This window comes from Amblyomma americanum, chromosome 5 (genome assembly GCF_052857255.1).
Source record: "Amblyomma americanum isolate KBUSLIRL-KWMA chromosome 5, ASM5285725v1, whole genome shotgun sequence".
NCBI lineage: Eukaryota > Metazoa > Arthropoda > Arachnida > Ixodida > Ixodidae > Amblyomma > Amblyomma americanum.
In genome coordinates, this window is record NC_135501.1 from 19,420,869 (window position 1) to 19,440,736 (window position 19,868).

Sequence of the window (19,868 nt, forward strand, 5' to 3'; positions counted from 1 at the left end):
CGGTACCCTTCTTAAGTTTCGCAGCCACTGCCACTACCTCTTGATACGACGTGCACCAGTTTTCGAGAGCATACTGTACATGCGGAAAACCTGAGTCCGCATACACCGTCAGCTTTCCCGGGGGAGGAGCAGTTTGTACAAGACGGCCTATCATTGAAGGAGACATGTAAGCACTGAAGCCTGGAATCGATGGCAAGGCGATTGTTTCCTGTAGCAGCATGGCCCATACCTGGAGCTTGAGAATTTGTAGTCGGGTCTTAAGCTCTCCCACCTTCGTGGAAATGCCTCTGCAGTTCCACTGCAGCACACCAGCATGACTGGAACTTGCCTTTTCTAGTTACTAGCCCAAGCGTTGTAGAATCACGGACGTCAGGTTGGACAACTGGTTGACCATAAACCGGAGCAAAGAAGTCGCAGAGTTGTCCAGTGGCATTGCGGTAATCTGGGAAGAGGCGGCAGGAAATTACACTGGTGGGCGGCAGGAAGGTGATGTTGCTGCGCCATTGATAGATGTGGCGGATGATTCCGCTGCCCGTCTACGTCGAGCGAGCACTTCACGGTGTTGCCGGAGCTTCCTGACCTCCGCTAAAAGACGTGCGATTTTTTCGTCGACTGCGGCCATACCGTCCTGCGGGAGTTCAGGCACACTGCGCTGCTTTGCTGGCTCTTTTCGGAAGCGTTCTTTTCGCACAGTACCGTTAGAAGACTGCTGAGCTGAAGGATCATGCGAGGTGTGTTCAGGGAGCTCCGGCCATTCGTCGTCATCCCACTGGAGAGCTGCGAACCGATTGGATGTCTGCAATGAAGTTATACTGTCTTGTATTGGCCAACGCTTAATCATTCGACGACGAGCCTGTTGTGTTGCCTTTTGCTTTGTCGGACAGCTTGGAGATGTTATCTCGTGGTCGTCGGATTTGCAAAGGCCGCATCGATAAGCCACTTTCCCTTTCGATGTACTTTCACCGGCAGCAGTGAAGGGGCAGGATTTGCGCATATGTCCAGCACGGAAGCAGTTATAGCAATATACCGCACTCAGTTTATATGGCCGAGGCCGTAAAATACAGCCATAATAGTGAGGCCTTGCAAGGTGACTATGCAAGAGTGCCCCTTTCCCATGCGTCGGGCCTGGATGACACGGTGCGTGGGAAAATACAGCTCACGCTGGAGGGCAGTTTGATCCTCAGTGATATCGACGTTGTAGACGACGCAGCGCTGCAAGTCGGAGCATTCAACTAATTACACTTGTACTGGCACTGAGATTTCGCTTGTCAGTGAAATACTGGTGAACGTTTGAAGCCCTTCTACGGCAGTCAGAGTCGGAAGCCACACTGCAATGGTGTTGGACTTTGTCCTGACTGTGAAGCCCCGAAAACCTTTGGTTCCGAGGCACGCGTCCAAGTTAGCTTGTAATATGTTTTGTGTATATCCGTGAGCCTTTTGTTGGCCAGTGATTTAATGGTCACTTTGTAAGATGACGATCCGGGTGAAGGCTCCACCCAATTCTCGATCGTAACATAAGCGCGCTTACCTTGGGAGCGATCACTTGCCGCAGTTGGAATCGGCTGGCTGTCGTTTGAGGGACGCTTATGAGTTGTGCGAGGGCACTTTTGCACGGGTAGAGGTGCCGATAAGTTCACTGGAATGCCCTGTTCATCATGCCGTGCGGTTTGAGGCCCATCCGGTTGTGTAGAGTTGATGGCCATGTGCCCTGGTGGCAGATCACTCACGAGCAGTCCGGCATTTCGGGAAAGCGGGAGGTGTGCATCTGCCGATGAACCGGGAGCACAAAGCTGGACCTGGCGCCGCGGATCAGGTGTCGACTGCGTGGCAGGTGATGCCACGAGAGACGCCGGCATAGCTACCTCCGCCAGCGTGGCACCGGAAGCGCTAAGCCTAGCGTCAGTTCCCAGCTCAGCTGCACTCATGCATGGTTGCCAGGAGGCCTCAGCCGGTGGGAGGACGTCCGGAGCTTCTTCTGAAGACGAGAATGCAGTTCTCTTCAAATAGGGCACGTATTTACGTGGATGGCGAGGTTTTTCTGAAGAGCGCTGTGCAGCCCTGTATTATGTTCCCCACAAAACATTACGTTCCACTTTGAAGCAGTTAAGGTGCCAACGGCACGCAAAAATCAGTCTTCAAAACCTTAAACTACACTGCACTAGAATAGGGGTAGTGCGCTCACTGGCCGGGCTGGAGTGAAGCCGCCGCTGTCGCAAAACGGCGGCGGCGCCGTGGCGGCGCTGCTGTCGTGTTCACTGTAGGAAGGCAGAGAAAGCGGTCCAGGCGTATACGGGATAAATTGCCGTGTTACTGCCAAAAGATCGTGCCTGCGCGGACTAAACAAGTTCGCATCATGTGTACCGTTCAACATAAGCGGATGAAGGTTTAATAATATTCTCATTCGCGCAAAGGCAGGGCAGAGTCAAGCGTGTGGAGCTCAGGTGCACAGCGGCCGCTACTTTGATTCCAAGAACACACCAGCTGAAATTACGGACTCGACTCTCCGCATCGCCCGCCCAACGCGAGCATATGCATTGAGCACACCAGTTCGGCTATGGCGTGTCGCTTTATTCCCACATTTAAAGTAGACAAATATCGCTTCAGGTCAATGCTAATTTCGGCTGTGAAACTTCACACATGCTCGCCAATTTAACTCTGGCGTTCCACTACCATACAGTTCATTTCGTGACTCGCTCGCTCTTTTCGAATTGCCTGTGCACACATCATCTCTTTGAACTTGCATGCTCTAACTCCCCTGCCATAGCATCAGCCTGAACATGTTCAGCATATTTGAAATTCCGGTTTAGGGGGGTTTAGCGTCCCAAAGCAACTCAGGCTATGGGACGCCTTAATGAAGGGCTCCGGAAGTTTAGACCACCTGGGTTTCTTTAAGGTGTGCTGACATCACATAGTACACGGGACTGTAGACTTTCGCCTCCAACTAAATTCGCCGCCGCGACCTGAATCGAACCCGCGATTTTTGAAAAATTGGAATTAAACAGTACACGAAGCCTTTCATCTTCAAATGGGGCAAAGGTAAATTTCTTTATATTGTTTGAGATAAGCGCACAGAGAAAGCAAGTGTCGCAGTGGTTCAGCTAGGCCCAGCTTCAAGTTGGGCCTAGCTGTACCTAGTTGGGCCTCTCAGTGTTAACTATTTTCACAAAAAGTGAAGCCTGACTTCGATGTAAAATTTTAAAATTAACTTCGAAAGAACTTCTGCGTCAAGATGGCAACCGACCTGTTTACACAGCCTTGCCCTGACCACATCTAGCACATCAATGATGCTCTCTGAATGGAGTTAGCCCTGGCTGCAGCATTCTGTAAAAAGGTTCTCAAACTTCAGCACAGAATCGAGCTGTGCGGAAGGTAGATGAATCCTTCCTTGTAGCAGTATTTTGCGTACTTTGCAAGTTGAAAACTGCCATCAGTGGCTGATACAGTTAGGCCAATGCCTACTTTACACTTTGCGTTTGGACACATTTCGTGCTACACAGCCTGCGATGTGAAAAACTAGTCGTGAGTCACTCTTGGCTACATGCCAACTATGATAACGACATGCTCCAGCCTGATCGCCTGGCAACTTTACTATCTTTCCTCCTTCCTTGCGAAGTTCAGCTATCTCAGCAGCGTCTTTATCTTCCGCATCAAGCAAGGAGGCCAATATCAGGGCCGGATTAAGAAAAATGGGGGCCCTGGGCTAATGCTCATGAAGGCCCCCTTTCCCTATACTGACCCCCTCCCCCCCTGTCGCCTGCTACGCTACTGGAAATATGCCATGTTTCATTTTAATTCCACCAAATTAAAAAGAACGAAGTGCGATCAACGGGATTATTATTAATGTTATTATTATAAGGAAAACAACAAAACTTGCTTGAAACGAGCGCTGTTGTAAACACCAACACATATGTTCACTTTGTGAATAATCTGCATTCTGTTTACAGCAAAAGCTAGGCTTTAAGGAAACGTTTAGTGCACTCAGCACGAACAAGAACGTAGAAAAGACAACACAGCTCAGAGGTCGATCTTTCAGAAGCTAGACTTTGTTTGCATGACTAAGTTTAATCCCGTGACTAAGTTTAATCCCTGGCTGCTAGCAGTGCGGTCTAGCAGCCGCCGAAATGAAAGCTACTGCCGCCGCACGTTGAAGGCATCTATCGGGAGTCGCTACCGTCAATTCGTTTACGTTTGCACCGGCGTCTTGTCAGCGTTGCGATGAATCCCGTTCCCGAACCCAACGACGTACACTCTAAAAAAAAAGGTAGTTGCAGTTACTAACTTTTAGGGTAGTAACTGCTTGTCACATATGTTACTACCTAGGTAGTAACTGTAGGTAGTAACTGCAAGGTAGTGGTTGTAACTACCTCCAGAGAGGTAGTAACAGGAACTACCCTATGTAACAGTTACTACCCTTGGGGTAGCAAGTATAGCTACCTTTAATGTAGTAACCGCAACTACCTATAGTGGCATTTACTACCTCTGGAGGTAGTAACAGGTACTACCTTAAGTAACAGGTACTACCCTTGGGGTAGTAAGTAGAGCTACCTTTAATGTAGTAACGGCAACTACCCATAGTGGCATTTACTACCTCTGGAGGTAGTAAGTAGAGCTACCTTTAATGTAGTAACGGCAACTACCTATAGTGGCATTTACTATCTCTGGAGGTAGTATCGGGAACTAATTTTAGGAATACTTACTATACCCTGGATAGTAGTGATCGCAACCACCTTTTGCAAGCAGCTCTGCTTTGTTGTTGATGAGGCAACCACCAGCCTGAATGTTGGCTAACAAAAGTTACAAGCAATATGAAGCAGTGGGCTTATATGGCTGCTCCAAAAAGAACCAGACAAACAAATTGTCTTGAAACGATGCAATGTTTATTTCTTGCTGGAATGGCTTAATTGGCTTTTTCCAGCAAAGCAATCGCCCGCAGCGTGACTGGCTTCAGGTGCTTTGATTTTAGGCCACAGAAATGCTCTAAAACAGCAATGGTGTTCTTGTTTTTTTTGGAGTATTCGATGTTCATGACCCAATATATTTCCATGACTGTGGCGAATCCACTTATCACATCTATTGCTTCCACTTTCATGTTTTCGAATGTTGCACACACATTTGTTGCAGTATGCGGCTTGTCATTCATGACAATGCAAGGGTAGCTGTCCTGTAATCAAATGGAATTTATAGAAAACAAGGCACTTTCAAGCAAGCCAAAAACCAAACAGGAAATCAAGTAAAATCTTACCGGTCCTCTTAGGTAGAATGCCTCCTCTTTCACTAAGTGTGGTAGGAGTTGAAGTACGCCAACAGCAAAGCAATCTGTGCGCAAGGAAAAGGAAATTCGTAGAAGCGGACAATTACAGAAACAAGAAAATAAAATGCATGAAATTAGAATGAATAAACAATTTCTCAAAACGTACATTTCTTTGCGTCACCTTCACTGTCAGCAATTGCCTTTTGTACCTCGCTGAAAATTTTTTTGTGCTGTGCGTGATGTTTTAAGGATGCTGAACAATCTTTGTCCATGACCATTTATGAAGCCAAGTAACTTTCGTTCGAAGTCAACCTTGCAGATTTCCATGAACTCCTGGTGAATCTGAAAATTATGAATGAAAACGTAGCCTCAAGTTAACAGTACAGTCTCAACGGATTGACAATTCAAAGCAAGCAGAGAGAGAACCTAATCAAATAAAACCCCGGTGCTACAAAATTCAACACTGGGATATTTAGTCACTGTAATAATACATCACCATCACAACACTAACACAGCGTTATAATCATCAAACTATGCCCACTGCAGAATAAAGGAGTCTCCCACTGACTGTGTGACCATTGTCCTTTGCCAACAGTGGACACCCCATAACCAAACACAGTAACACCTCGTTAATTTAGATTTCACGAGATTGGAGGAAATGCCCATCATAATTATGTGTCAGAATTAATGGCAGGGAGAATCAATGAAAATTGTAACGCAGTGTCTCCATCAACATGCTTTTATGTAATGAAAAACTCTATAAACACCGATTGCTTTGTGTGACAAATTTCAGTGAAATAACCATGCAGTGCCTGTGATTTTTTGCTTCTGCCCCCAGTGTGTACGATACGTGCTCTTTAAGTGTGTGAAAACAGGCGTGGGGGAAGTGTCGTAGCAAGATGACCATTAAAGTTCATATGACAGTGCGTTTCCACTGCTCCACCATTCAGCAGAACTGCTAAATATGGTGACTGGTTTATGAGAGTTTAATGTCCAGAAGCAACTCGGGTATAAGGGGCACGCCATAGTGGAAGGCTCTGGATAATTTCAACCAACTGGGATTCGTTAACATGCACAGACAACACGCAGTACACATGCGTCTTGTTTCGCCTCCCCTGATATGCAAGACACCTGTGTACAGTGCACTGTACACTCCCCCTCTCTGCTCATTTTGTTTTGTTTTCAAAAATGCAACCTTCTACAATTTATCTCCACATCCTGGTTAGTGCAAGCACTGCTTATGTTTCAACTGAATCTAATGCTTTCTCAATTTATTTAGCCTCTTACAGCAGCTGGTTGCATTTTTCATGTCTCTGAAACCTGAAGGATGGAATGAGTATTACTGCTTGTTGAAAACCTTTTCAGTAAACCAGCCTGATGCTCAACTTTTTTGAAGCTTACCATTTCCCGAAGTGTCAGGGCTGGATACTTGTCCAGCAATTCCTCCGTTGATGGACTGTTTATTTTTATCCATTTTCTCCTTGAGGGGAGAGTTGTCTGCATGGAAACTTTCAATTTTTGTATATCTGGATTGCACCACTTCATTTCCTTTGCCATGAAGTCTACATGAGCAGCTACGACTCCATCAACTTCTTCTACTGTAGTTTCCAAGGTGTCTCTTGGCTTGCAACGAAAATATTGAAAACATTAATACGGTTGAGCACAATATCACGAGTAAGGCCTAGCATAATTTAGGTAACACAGACCTGCTCTTCTAAAATCCTGATTATGATCTATGACCTCGGCAAAACTTGACAACTGGATATCAGTCTGTCTTGTCAGCACTCTGCAGCTTTTGCATTGAGCTTTATGAAGTGCTCTTTCTTTAGTCAAAGCCTAATTCCCCAGAGTACCTCCAATGCATGCCTTTGTAGCTATTGTGATTAACTGCCTAGTCCACAGTTTCCGACCTTGATAGCTTTGGGGAACCGCCCAGAGTTTTTGAAATGTGCTGCAAGACCTTGTGTGTTTGTTTCTGTCTTGTTTTGCTTGATGTGTGCAAAGTACAGAACCATGCATATGCAGGTCCCTTCAAGAAATCCAGAAATTGATCGATGACTGTTGAATATCAGCAGTTACATTGCTGCAGTATGATTTGTGCCAAAAAAGTGATTACCTACAGATCACTGAGCAACCACTGGGCTCGATGGAACTAATTTTGAGAAACTATTTCCTACATTTGAATGGTGCAAAGGAACACACACAGGAAGACAATGGAACAGGAAGAGCGTCCCCTTGTTTTCTTGTCTTTGTTCCTTTGTGCCATTTAAATATAGTATGAACAAGCTAGCCCAACAGCAAGTACTTCTTAAATAGACTCCAGTGCAAAGGCTGATGGGGCCCTTATATAAATGAAGGGTCCTCCTTCAAAGAACGCTAACGGGGAATACTAAGTTAAGCTATACAGATAAGCTAGCGTTACCTTATAGAAAGTGTTATTTTTACCACACACACAAAAATATTTTATAACCCACAATATTGTGCAAAAGCAAAGCACCCTTGGTGCCACTACTAAGAAAGACCAGCTGCCATGGGTGATGTCAGTACAAGCTTTCTTAAGGAATGCTATATCGCTCTCTTGAAGTGCGATCACCATCAAAATAAGAGGAAAGCAGCATGGCGGGCATAGGCAAGAATATGAAGAGTCCTGTACTTGGCTAGATGCGAACACGAGCACTGAATTGTTCACCTTGCATTCTGTGCACTCAGGCTGCTTGTAAGTGTTGCAAACTCGCAACGGCATTCACGCTCTGTTCGATTTGCTGGGTGCTAGGTGGCCAGTGAAGCGGTTTCCCACTTAAGGTAGCGCATTATATACAGCTGCAACGTGGTGAATCTTGACAAAAAATTCAATATGCGCATGCCCAAAACTGATCAAAAATGCAATTAACTATGATGGGAGAATGCGTTTTTTTTTATCTGATGTTCCAGCATACCTCTAATCCACAAAGCTCATTTAAAAACTGAATGGTTCTGTTAACTCTATTTCATGTACATTTTTTCTAAAACAGACTCAGCACAGCCAATGGGACAGTTGCACTGCTAATGAATCCCTCCTATACAGGCTATGTAAGGAAGGTGGCATACCAGGCCCCACAAACCAGTGGCAAAATATATGTGGAACAGGCGAAACACCTACTAGCACGTCAAGTGACCACCTAGGTACACATTGCCAGGATTGTGGTGGTGTTTCAAGCCTAGCAAAGGTACTCCATGACACGGTTCACATGGCCACGAGTGTATAACCTCAGTAGTTGTAATAACAGTCATCGTTTGGCTCTTATTTTTTGCTATCTTCTGTGCAAGGTTTCAAATTAAGCATGAAACACCAACTTGCATCAAATGCAGCTACTTTACAGCTTTGATGTTATTGTACTTTCAGTCTAAGTCAGGTCTGCTCGTTATATTTTCTTTACTCACTTCATTTAGAGATGCATGCCCAACTAGTGGTCTGCACTGATTTGAAGCCCTCCAATTACTTTCATGGCTTTGTTTTTTGTTTCGTTAGTAAACTAAGATGGTAGAAATTTTTTCTTGTTATAAAAGATCTTTACGGGGGCCAATATTGTTACTTCATTACAAAGCCCAATTATTATAATTTTTTTGCCCACTTGTGTGCAATGATCACAGTAAATTTTAACATGCAACTCCCCTTCGCAAACTCAGCGCAACAGAATACTTTACTTTTCAGAGTGTTTTAAATACTAATGTTTAGCTGTAGTTTCACTTACCACGCGGCATTGCTTCTTCAGACCACTTTTGTCTTGGAAGTTCCCCTTCCTTCCAAACTTCTTCCTCGCCTCTTCAACATTAGGATCATTGTCCACGGATTTTCGGATATTGCCCATTTTGTACTTAAATGCAACCCTCCATGAATCCTGTAAAACAGTGCCACTGCATTATAAATTCAAACTGACCGAAATGGCCACCTAGCAGCCATCAGTCACAAATACAGATTTGCCTTGGAGAAAGGGATGCAAGAGGGCATAGGTTCCACATATGCCTGTGCAGTGGCCACTTGTGCTTACTGTAGGAAAAGTTAAAAGCAGCACTGCCTTGTTCTAGCCAAAGCAGATATGCATGAGCAATCCGAACGCACCTGCTCCCCAGTGCATTATTAGCACTGTACTTAATGCCTGACTCAAGGATGTTTGTGAACAATACGCAGTGCTCTTGATTGATGCTTGTGCATGAGGGGCCCTCAAGCACGCCTGTACGGGCACAAGAAAGTTTACTTCCGCACTTTTAAGAGGCTCTGAAAGGGGCCCTAATAAAGTTGAGATATGCCTGGAATGTTAAAGCACCCCACACCACGAATAATATCCAGCAAGAATTTTTTTAATGCATTTCACGAAAGCTGAGTTACCCGTAGTCAAAATTTTAATTTCAGCATCTTCGCGCTTTTCCCTCTCCTCTCAGCCCTTTTTGCACGCTGGAAGGTAGGCGCTCCTCCGATTCCTTACCCAGAGCAACGCGGCTTATTGGCCGTGGCCATAGCTGCCCAACGTCTGAAAGAATCTAACCAATAACCATCTCCCAACTGCTATACGCAGGTGCAAATGACAGAGTACAGTGCGGGCATGGAAAATTCGCTGGAAAGGGCTTACCAGCTTTCGTGCGTGATTGTGGATTCTCTGCTGCATGTAGAAGTGAATTATTTTGGTCAGGTTTTATTGCTAATAAAAACACAATGCAGTGGTTGGGTGAGTTTGTGTGCTGTCCTCGGGAGGTGTTTCAGAGCCCCTTTAACTATGGTAGTGCATTTCCCATCAATGGCCAAGAAAATTTTGTTCATGAATAAGTGCAGCAACCTGACACCTCACAATACACTTACACAGAACACTCTGGTATGCCAATTTGTCCATGAGCATGCACAGCAGTGACGTTGCACACGAGAACAAAACCATCCAAGATAAGGTTACCTCAAGAAAATGAGCCACCTGACAAGAAAGAAAGCAGCAAGGGAAATATATCTTGCTAGATAATCCATGAAATGCATGAAAAATATGTAGCAAAAGCAGAAAAAACAAATGCTGACATGATGAAGAAATGAACACAAACCTGTGCATTGCATGCATTGTGCTCCGCTGGTCATTTTATCACAAATGAATTTTTCTCTCTGCTTTTCAGAAAAAAAAATTGTAATCTATGAACCACAAAGCATTTACTAATTTTTTTTTGTTTGAGAAGATGGTTCACTTTATAAATTTATAGTAGGCATCATTTTCCAAAGTGTTTTTGTGTGCCAATATTACTAATCCCTCATTTAGAGTGACTAGCAAGCAAGCATGGCGATTCATGTACTTACATAAACTGTCCCAATCGTATCCCTGAGGACAGGATACTTCAGAACAAGAGCCTTGGCCGCAGGCTCGTAGAATTTTCCAGGGTACCTGTGAGCACATTGCAGGCGTAGCATCAGAAATCGCGCACGCAACAATACTAGGCAATACTTACCAGTCAATTGTCAGCAAATGTGCCGTGATCCAAGACACTATACGGTTTTTCGTACGACTCGACACTTCTCCTAATGTTGTACCCTCAATGTCTGCCTTGATATCCAGTGGAATAGGAGGCAGTTCATACAGCGGTTGCTGAACAGTGAACAGGCGCTTGTCTGGCTCACTACAACTGGGAGCCAACACCAATGGTCCATCATCAGTACTAAAAAAAAAAGAAGACAGGGGACAGAATTTGGTGCAACATAAGTGCATTACTACAATGTACCACGTAATAGTTCTAGCATTTAAAGCTGGCCTAGTCACCCAGTTTCGAGTGGCAAGTTTTGTTCATCACTGCTGCTACTGCCAACGAGGTTTATTTTATCTCCATCAGAAAATGTGTGCCCCTCTGGAACATCGACATATGTGTCGAAACGTGAGTTGTAGACCTACAACAAAAATTACCTTGTGAATCAGAAGCCACAAACACATGAAAGTGAAGACAACTAATTACACAAATTATTTCACTGCGGGCACGCTGAAACCTTTTAGTTTACCATCTGTTTGGAAGACTGTCCTGGGCATAAAATGAATTAACTTTTGTAACACAGGCAAAACCCATGTTAACAGAACCTTTCCAGAAGTAACACTAACGAGTGAAAAGCTGCAGATGCCCAAATTCTGAAGGTTGAACAATGCCTGACCCCAGATGAGCATCATATATACTGCAGTTAACAGCATGACAGACATCGTTGTTGCAGGCTCATCTTTTGCTCACAACTAAGATACATGCTCTAATAATTGGGTAATTCTAGGCAAAACGTCTCAGATGCTGTGCTCTACAATATCTGATTTGTTCAAAAGAATTCATGGAAACTAATCCGAATGTGCATAATAGAAGACGAAATTATTTTTGCCAAAAAAATTTATTTGTAGGTGAGCGCAGAAAGATAAGAAACCAGACACTGCTCAATAGTTAACAAACAGTCCAAATTTTTAGTAGTCACTCCAGAAATTTTTAAGCGACATTTGCAGATTCCGGCTTTTTATCAGATTCGGAGCATTTATGCCATACAAAACTGTATGTTCCGAATCTTATTGAAACCCAGAATCTGTGCAAATGTCATTTAAAAATTACTGCAGTGGTTTCTAAAAAACTGGATTTTTAATAATTATTGAGCAGGGCCTGGCTTCTCACCTTTTCGAATGTTGAAACTGCGCTCAATAAATTTTTTTGACAAAAATAATGTAAGCTTTGCTTGCGCACACTGGAATTAGTTTCTATGGATTTTTCCGAACAAATAGGAGATGGTCGAGCGCAACATCTGGGACGTTTGGCGTGGAATGACCCAAATACATTTGGCGCCTGTGTCTCAAGGTTAGAAAGCAAATTTTCGACACAGCCTAAAGCCTGTTTCACATGCGAGCGAAAATGCTACCCAATCCTGCCGCCCCGGCGGAAAAATTTGTTGCGAGTCGTCGAGGCGAAGAGCGGCGAGGTTCCAACAAGTTGTAAATTTTCGCTGCGACGCGCCGCTCAGTCGCCTGCATGTGAACCAGCCACGATATTATGTTGCCCTTGCGCGCATAACCAACTACGGCCGCGACCGCGTGCGCGCGAGGAAGAGCCCCGAAAGCACCGAGCGATTAAAATAGCAGCAATATTTGATGGGAATAACGCGCTACACAAGAAAAAAGACAACTGAAACGTGTCCGCTTCTGTGTGTAGCGCGTTATCCCAATCAAATGTACAACCAACTAGCCCACATTGCTGCCTTGTTAGCAGCAATATATCGTATGAAAATAAAATGCACGCACCTCTATTCGGTCGCACTGCAACGAAGCCCATGAATCTGCTAGCATGGCAGCATTGATTACATCTGACTTCTTGCGGTCTCCACCGACGAAGAGAACCTGTTTTCTGCCTTCCCAGGTCACAAGGCATTCAATGGGCGCCGATGACATTGCGTATCGCAGGATAAAGGACAGTAGGCAGTTCGAAATGACGGCTGAGGTAAACAGTGGTACTCAACAGCAAAAACGAGTCAAAGCACACAGCGAAGCCTTTTTACCATCGCACGCAGGCTGCGGGCGCGCTCTTAAGGGCGGTTCACATGCAAGCGAACTTGCGAACAGAGCGAACAGCGGCGCGGCGCTGCGAAGCGGTTCGCAAGCTTTCGTTTCACATGCATCGCCGCGGAGCGTTTCCCACCGCTGCGAAAACCAATGTTGCTGGCAAAAGATATGCGCCTTCAACCGGTTTTGGTAGCCTGCAAACAATAAAAGCGTGCTATGTAAACATTATTTTGTAAATTCTTTTCACAGTTTATTTAATTAAATATAATTATTGCGTTTTGAGCATTAAAAAGCACTTTATAAAATTTATTTTTTAAACAAAAGTTCGTACCTGCGGTGTACAAACTCGCGAGATACTTTCCAAAAATGGCCGCTCGCGAGTCGGATGAGATGACTGAGCTCACAGCCGAAATGGATGTATGCGCGCCATATGACGACTCTTTACTTAATCTTCTGTTGCTCGAGGAGTACTGCCTTTTAAAAAAGAAGAAGGCTTTGCTCGAACTCCCGTCTCCGCGGCGCTGGTGGGTGAGACCCATATGGGAGAATCGGAAGCAGGAATCCGAGTTCCACACCGCGGTGAGTTTGTTCGCATAGGAAGAGTTATTGTGTGCTGGTTCTTTACACTGCAATATTTTCCTACAGATGCCGCTGCTCATGAACGGGGACACGGAGTACTTTCAGAAGTACTACAGGATGTCTTCTGAAAAGTTTGAGGAACTGCATTCCTTAGTCGAAGGGCCGCTCACCAAGCTCTTCGTTGTGCGCGAACCCATACCGTCACGAGCAAGACTTGCGATGACTCTGAGGTACTAGGGAGTGCGCTCACATTTACTGACGATCGCTGACACCAGTACACCTAGCTGACAGTTCTCCATTTTCTTCTAGGTACATGGCATCAGGGATGCAAATTCAGGACGTCGCCATGGCCTTCAGAGTGGGCATTTCCACAGCGAGTAATATTATCCACGAGACGTGCAAGGTGCTGTGGCAAGTTCTCCAGCCCATTTTCCTCAAGGTGCGTTGTCGGCAGCAAAAGGACGTAAATGTGCTGCTTCCTAATTTGTTCCGGTAAACGAGCTAAATATTGGCTTCAGAGCACGCTGCTTGTGCAGGTGCACCAGTGACGGAGTGCAGACTCACAGCACAGGCCAGTGAGCTCCAGGCGGTATTATATTACGGAATTCGCTTTAATCGTTTTCCTGTTTTTTGCTTCACATCACCGAGCAGGAAACGTACATAATGGAAAGGCACCAAATGTTCTAATGCATAATAAACAAAGATTATTTTTTAAAAATTCAGTGCTGTATATAAGACCTTTGTTTTCAGGAACAGCTCAGCAACGAATGATGTGAAACAGGCGCTGTCTGCTCTATTTACACATTTTAAATGATAACGATAATGAAAATGAGACAAGGAAACAATGAGATGAAAGGGAGAAGCACATGTCAGGAATGTCCAGAAGCCCCCCCCCCCCCCCCCGTCTCTTTAAATACAAACCCAACAGTTATGCTACAAAAGCAATTGCAAGCCCGTTAAGTCTTCCCATCCACATGCGCAAGTTTGAATCTCATGATTAGTAAACTAGTCCTACAGCTCACATGCCACCCTCCTCCCTTCCCCAAGAAAGAAAACAGCACGTGATCAGTTGCTTGAAACACTAAAAATTTATCGAAGTGTATGTTGCCGACCATGTTGGTTCCGAGATGTTGAAGTGTAAGACGGGTGCTTCTCTCGCATACCTGTTTTTAGTTTGCACTGCTGGTCTTTTTACACCAGAAATGCTTTCCTGTGTCTCATTGCCAGCACAGGTGCCAACTACCGCTGACTGGCAGCAGGTCGCCAAGGGATTTTTTGAGAGATGGAATTTCCCCAATTGCGTAGGTGCCGTGGACGGTAAACACGTCCAGATACAGGCCCCACCAAATTCAGGAAGCCTGTACTTCAACTATAAGGTAATGTCCACATTTCCCTCCCCCCATTTTTTTTGAAAATCTCACTATTATCTTGTATATATGAACGGTTCATCATTACAGGGCACGTACTCTATAGTGCTGTTGGCTGTGGCTGACAGCAACTTGAAGTTTATTTTAGTTGATGTTGGGGCCTATGGAAGGCAAAGCGATGGTGGGACGCTCGGATCATCAAGATTTGGCAAAGCCCTGGAGCGTGGCCTTCTTGGCCTTCCGCCACCAGCATTGTTTCCCGAAACGTCAACGGTGGCACCCCATGTCTTCATTGGGGACGAAGCTTTTCAGCTTCGGCAAGACTTTCTTCGGCCTTACCCAGGCAGAGGCCTGGATGACGACAAAAGAATATACAACTACCGGCTCAGCCGAGCAAGGTTTGTTGCAATGATAAGTTGATTTATTGTAAAGGTGTCATCACTAGCAGGGTGGCAAAAAATGCTGACATAATTTGACGCGTCTCTCGATATCACAAACACAATGTGCTTTATCAAAATTCTTTTCAGGAGGTGTGCTGAAAACGCCTTCGGGGTGATGGCCTCCAGGTTCCGAATCTTTCGCCGGGTAATTAATCTGCTGCCTGAGAATGCAGATTATGTGGTACTGGCAGCATGTGTCCTGCATAATTTCCTCACTGAAGATACAGCTTATATGCCTCCAAATTATGCAGACACAGAAGATTGTTACGGCAATGTGACTGAAGGTCAGTGGCGGCAAGAAGAAGAGGGTACAACAGCCATGCATGATTTGGAGCCTCCAGTGGGCCATAACTACAGTCGTAATGCAGCTGCGACAAGGGACATCTTCAACAAGTATTTCACAAGCACACAAGGAGCTGTGCCATGGCAGTGGACGTCAGCTCGGCTGCGGTACTGAAGACTGTGTAAGACTGGCTTTCGGCTTTGGAATCTTCAGAGGCTGGCGCTTAACGAAGACGACGACAAGAAGCGCCGAATGCTGTGTCAGCATTGACCTCTACAGTCCTCTTCCCAGCACATCAACCGGGAACCGCTGGAGCCTTCTTGCACAATGGACACCATTCTACCTTACTGCCCTGTGATGCTTCCGAATTTACAGCTCTTTCTCAAGCCGCAACTCAGCCGAAGAATGCCGACAGCATACCCGGTCATTCACTTCTCGCGCCCAGCTGCAGAAAAGCACCCGTGATCCCCCTGCACTCCCTCCCGCTTACCTTCCCAACTCTTTGGTCTGGCTACCCTCCTCAGCTCCAAGTATTTCCTCCGATCTTCTTAGCAAGTACCAGGGACCCCACCATATTCTTCAGCAGACATCCCCCATCAATTACCTCATCGAGCCCCTTATGTTGTCCCCTGATCATCGTTGCCGAGGTCGCGCCATTGTCCACACGACCCGCCTCAAACCATGCTATGGCCCCGCCGTCGTCACATCGCCCTAGGGTGCCAGGATGGCGCCTTTTCGGCCGGGGGGAAATTGTAAGACTGGCATTCGGATTTGGAATCTTCAGAGGCTGGCGCTTAACGAAGAAGACAACGAGAAGCGCCGAACGCTCCGTCCCTCGTGCGTGCTCTGGACTGACCGCTGCCTCTGGTCTGTAGCTCGACTGTACCACTGGTTGTTTGCGATGCAGTGCTTTGCAAGACGTTCCTTATTGCAAATGCTATTATGTCGCCTATGTGTGCGTGTGTGCGGTGCAGCAAGCAATTGTAACATGAAAATAAGCGTTTACTGCTGTTTACTGTTTAAGCATTCTGCTTAAAGAAGAGAGTGACGCCCGCAGAAGTGAGTGCCTTGTTTGGTGCTGTTCCGCCGTCGTGGGGGCATGTGAAACGCGTTTGCAAACTCTTAAGGTCTGAAATGTGGCGTCAAGTAAGGTTATACACCGACTGGCTGCGCGCTGCATGTTTTGCGCGCTATCCGGAATGGATTGCTTCAAGACGGTTTCATCACCTCAGAAGTGAAGCTGCAAGATTGACAGAAGTTTGGTGGAACAAGAACTTGAAATGGATTGTTGCTAGCGCGAGGAAGCCTAAGAAACAAGGGCGCAGTAAGGGAGGACTTGTAGTGATGGGCGGGGTTTCTGTCCCAGCCAATATCTCGAACTTGCTTGACAAAGGTCCGAAATTCGGTCTGGAACCTTGTGTACCCCCTCATGAGCTTGTGGGCCTGAACCGTCGCATAGCCGAGAAGGCAGCTCAGGAAAATCGGGGACGTTGCCTTTTAGATGGCATAGACTGTCTGTCAAAGAATGTAAAACTTAAGAGACAAGACAAGGCTAAACAATCTTTGGCTCGTATTGTGAATTTTTTTACGGATAATGAGCTTTGTCTTCTACAGGCGGATAAAATCACAGGTTTTGTTGCCATGCCCAGAGCCATGTTTGTTGAAAAAGCTTTGCAAGCAGTGAATAAAAATTTCGTAGCAGTGAAAAAACGTGACACCCAGATTAAAGGCAAATTTGCGGAATTTTGTAAGCGTTTAGAGCTATTACCGCTTGCTAAAGCCATCACAAGTAGTGAAAGTGGCGGGTTACAGGTGTTTTTTAGTGTGAAGACCCATAAACCTGATGCCCCCCTTCGTACAATTGTAAGTGAAAGGGGAACATGGCAAAATCATGTCAGCAGATTCCTTCAAAAAGTGTTGAATGGCCTCAAGATAAATGATCCATTTTTGGCGAGGAGTTCTATGGATGTCATTAATTTCCTAAAGGAGAACCAAGATGTAAGATACGCCTTTTCGGTTGATGTTGACGACCTTTTCTATTCTGTTCCGCATCAAGAACTGTTTGCTGCTGTCAAGGAATGTATTGACGATAACGGAACCGTTCAATTTCAAAATGTGTCGGGGATGACTGTAGATAATTTTTTAGCGCTTTTAGAATTTTATTTGTGTAGTACGTTTATCGCCTTTGACAAGGAGTTTTATCTGCAAAAGAAGGGGATATGCATTGGGTCATGCGTCGCCCCGGTTTTATGTGATATTTTTTTAGCATGCATTGATCGCCATTTGAACTATCATTTTAAGCAATCTAAGATTGACTGTGTTCGAAAAGTGTTTCGTTATGTGGATGACTTTTTAATTGTTTTAGACAAGCATTGTGCCATTCCCAATGAGGATACGCTTATGAGTGTACTGCATGACTTCAAAAAGCATGGAAGGGGGCTCACTTTCACGTATGAGCTCCCGGTTGAAAACAGCCTGCAGTTCTTGGATGTGAGATTAAGGTTTATGAATAAGCACGTGTGCTGGTCTTACTTGCCCAGAGCACAAAAAGAACTTTTGCCTTATAGTTCATCCCATTCAAAGATTGTGAAGAGAGGGATCGCAAAACTCTGCTTAGAATCTGCACTCTTAAAATCCTGTGTGCATGATATGCAAGATAGTTTTGAGAACCAATTGGCTAGGCTTGAGGCCGCCGGCTTCCCTGACTCGGTAGTTGTCGCTGTTGCAGAAGTGTTATTGAAGAAGTTGAAGCCCGGAACTCGGAAGGAGGCAATAACACCCCCGCAGGCTAAAGTAAAACCTGCAGTGATGCCCTACGTGCACAAACTATCTCATGGCCTCAAAAAGGTGGCAAACCGGCACAATGTGCCGTTGGTCTTTTCAGCCCCTCGGAAGCTAGGCCAGTTGGCCCGACGGATCACAGGTGATGACAAGAAACCTGGGTGTAAAAAGAGGCACGGGAACCGCTTTGCGGAATGCGCCACAGGCGTTGTGTACGAAATTCCCTTGACGTGTGGCAAGTCCTACATAGGGCAAACGGGGCGCTGCGTCAACGACCGTCTCAGGGAACACGAAAGAGATTTAAGGAATAGGGAAGGTGCTAACCTTGTTGAGCACTGCGCAACTTGCAAAGATTGCACACCGATGTTTTCGGCAGTGAAGATTCTAAGCAGAAGCAAATTAAAAACAACCCGTGTAACGATAGAGGCATACTATATTAAAAAAGCTGGGTCAGAGTGTGTCAGCGATACCTCAGTCATTCTGTATAATACAGAAAAGGCGTTCCTGTCAAAGTTTCTGCGATAAAGATATGATGAGATTATACAAAAAAGGCGTTCCTGTTGTTTTTCCTATTTTTCCCTTTTTTTTGGTTCTTTTACGGTGTGCGCCTGCGCTGGTCTGAGAGTATTTAAGCTGTGTGTGTGACTCTGAATAAACAGTTGTAAGTCAGCGCTGTGTTCGTCCTTGTTCGTTCTTCTTTTCTGTCTTCTTTTCCTTGGCTAAAAACGTGCCGTTGCGCTGAAGAACTATGAACTTCAATCAACAATACCAACTAGCCCAAGAACTAACTCTACTGAAGTTACTAAAATATACTTTAATTAATTTATACAGGTACCTGCAGCACCACAAGGGCATTATTGCAGAGGTGACAATGGGAGGAAAATGATCATGTGACAAAAACAAACAGCTAAGCACAGGTGGTAAAAGCAAGAAAGTAACTAAATAGGTAACATCGATGAGTCATCTCGAGGGCGAACGGTCTTCAGTGTACCGCGGTGCAAAATTACAACACAGAAATGGAAAGGGTACACTATCGCTTGAAGTACAATGCCAGTCAAAAGATATGAAGTTAATGAGATATTAATCTATGGCAGACTGCGTGACAATGAACACAGGAACTCTGAACACATTTTGCATTCACCAATGCTCTTGGGAAGCCTATTGCACCGTGCGGAAAAAATTAATTACGGTAGACATCAGCACGACAGTGCATTTCAAGAACTCTCAGCTCGTGATCACATTGTTTGGAGATGAAATGGGGAGGGGAAATGTACAAGTTCTTATTTATTCCTGTGAGGTCAGAGTAAATTTGGAAAAAAAGTTCTAATTTTACAGTTAACCGGTGGTGTGCTAGTGTTATCATACCAAGGTTCCCTTTAACTAATGTAATACTGCTGTGAAAGTTATAATTACCAGAAACAAATCTTGCAGCACGGTTTTGGATGCGTTCAAGGTTTTCAACAAGATTACAGCTTTGAGGGTCCCATACCACTCAAGTGTATTCGAGTACCGGACGAACGTTTGTTATGTAAAGCTTACTTTCTGGGGGGCCTGATACGTCTAGCAAGTTTAGCATACGAGATGACTTTAAGGTTAAGTATTCAATGTGTCTGTTCCATGTTAAACTTTCTGAGAAATAGACCCCGTGGT

The 19,868-nt window shown here is 45.1% G+C and overlaps 1 protein-coding gene and 1 long non-coding RNA gene across 2 annotated transcripts; both read right to left on the reverse strand.

The window, feature by feature from the left end:
• Positions 1-4,998: 4,998 nt before the first annotated feature.
• Positions 4,999-6,789, reverse strand: LOC144134591 (uncharacterized). The gene is made up of 4 exons (XR_013315163.1): positions 6,653-6,789; positions 5,418-5,593; positions 5,243-5,316; positions 4,999-5,161 (listed from the first exon to the last, which is right to left on the reverse strand). It is a non-coding gene; the product is annotated as an uncharacterized LOC144134591 (long non-coding RNA).
• Positions 6,790-10,547: 3,758 nt separating this feature from the next.
• On the reverse strand, positions 10,548-12,764 carry LOC144133728 (uncharacterized). Its single transcript, XM_077666860.1, has 4 exons — positions 12,511-12,764; positions 11,017-11,141; positions 10,709-10,915; positions 10,548-10,644 (listed from the first exon to the last, which is right to left on the reverse strand). The coding sequence occupies exons 1-4, from the start codon at positions 12,655-12,657 to the stop codon at positions 10,548-10,550; spliced, it is 576 nt and encodes a 191-aa protein (XP_077522986.1). The 5' UTR covers positions 12,658-12,764.
• Between the last annotated feature and the right edge of the window lie 7,104 nt (positions 12,765-19,868).

Bases quoted from the DNA above. Each gene is read 5' to 3' on its own strand.
- LOC144133728 (XM_077666860.1), bottom strand. From the start codon at position 12,657: ATGTCATCGGCGCCCATTGAATGCCTTGTGACCTGGGAAGGCAGAAAA. The intron at 10,916-11,016 runs GTGACTAGGCCA...TTTTTTTTTTAG, and splicing joins AACTTGCCACTCGAAACTGG to TACTGATGATGGACCATTGG. The intron at 10,645-10,708 runs GTAAGTATTGCC...ATGTGCTCACAG, and splicing joins CATTTGCTGACAATTGACTG to GTACCCTGGAAAATTCTACG.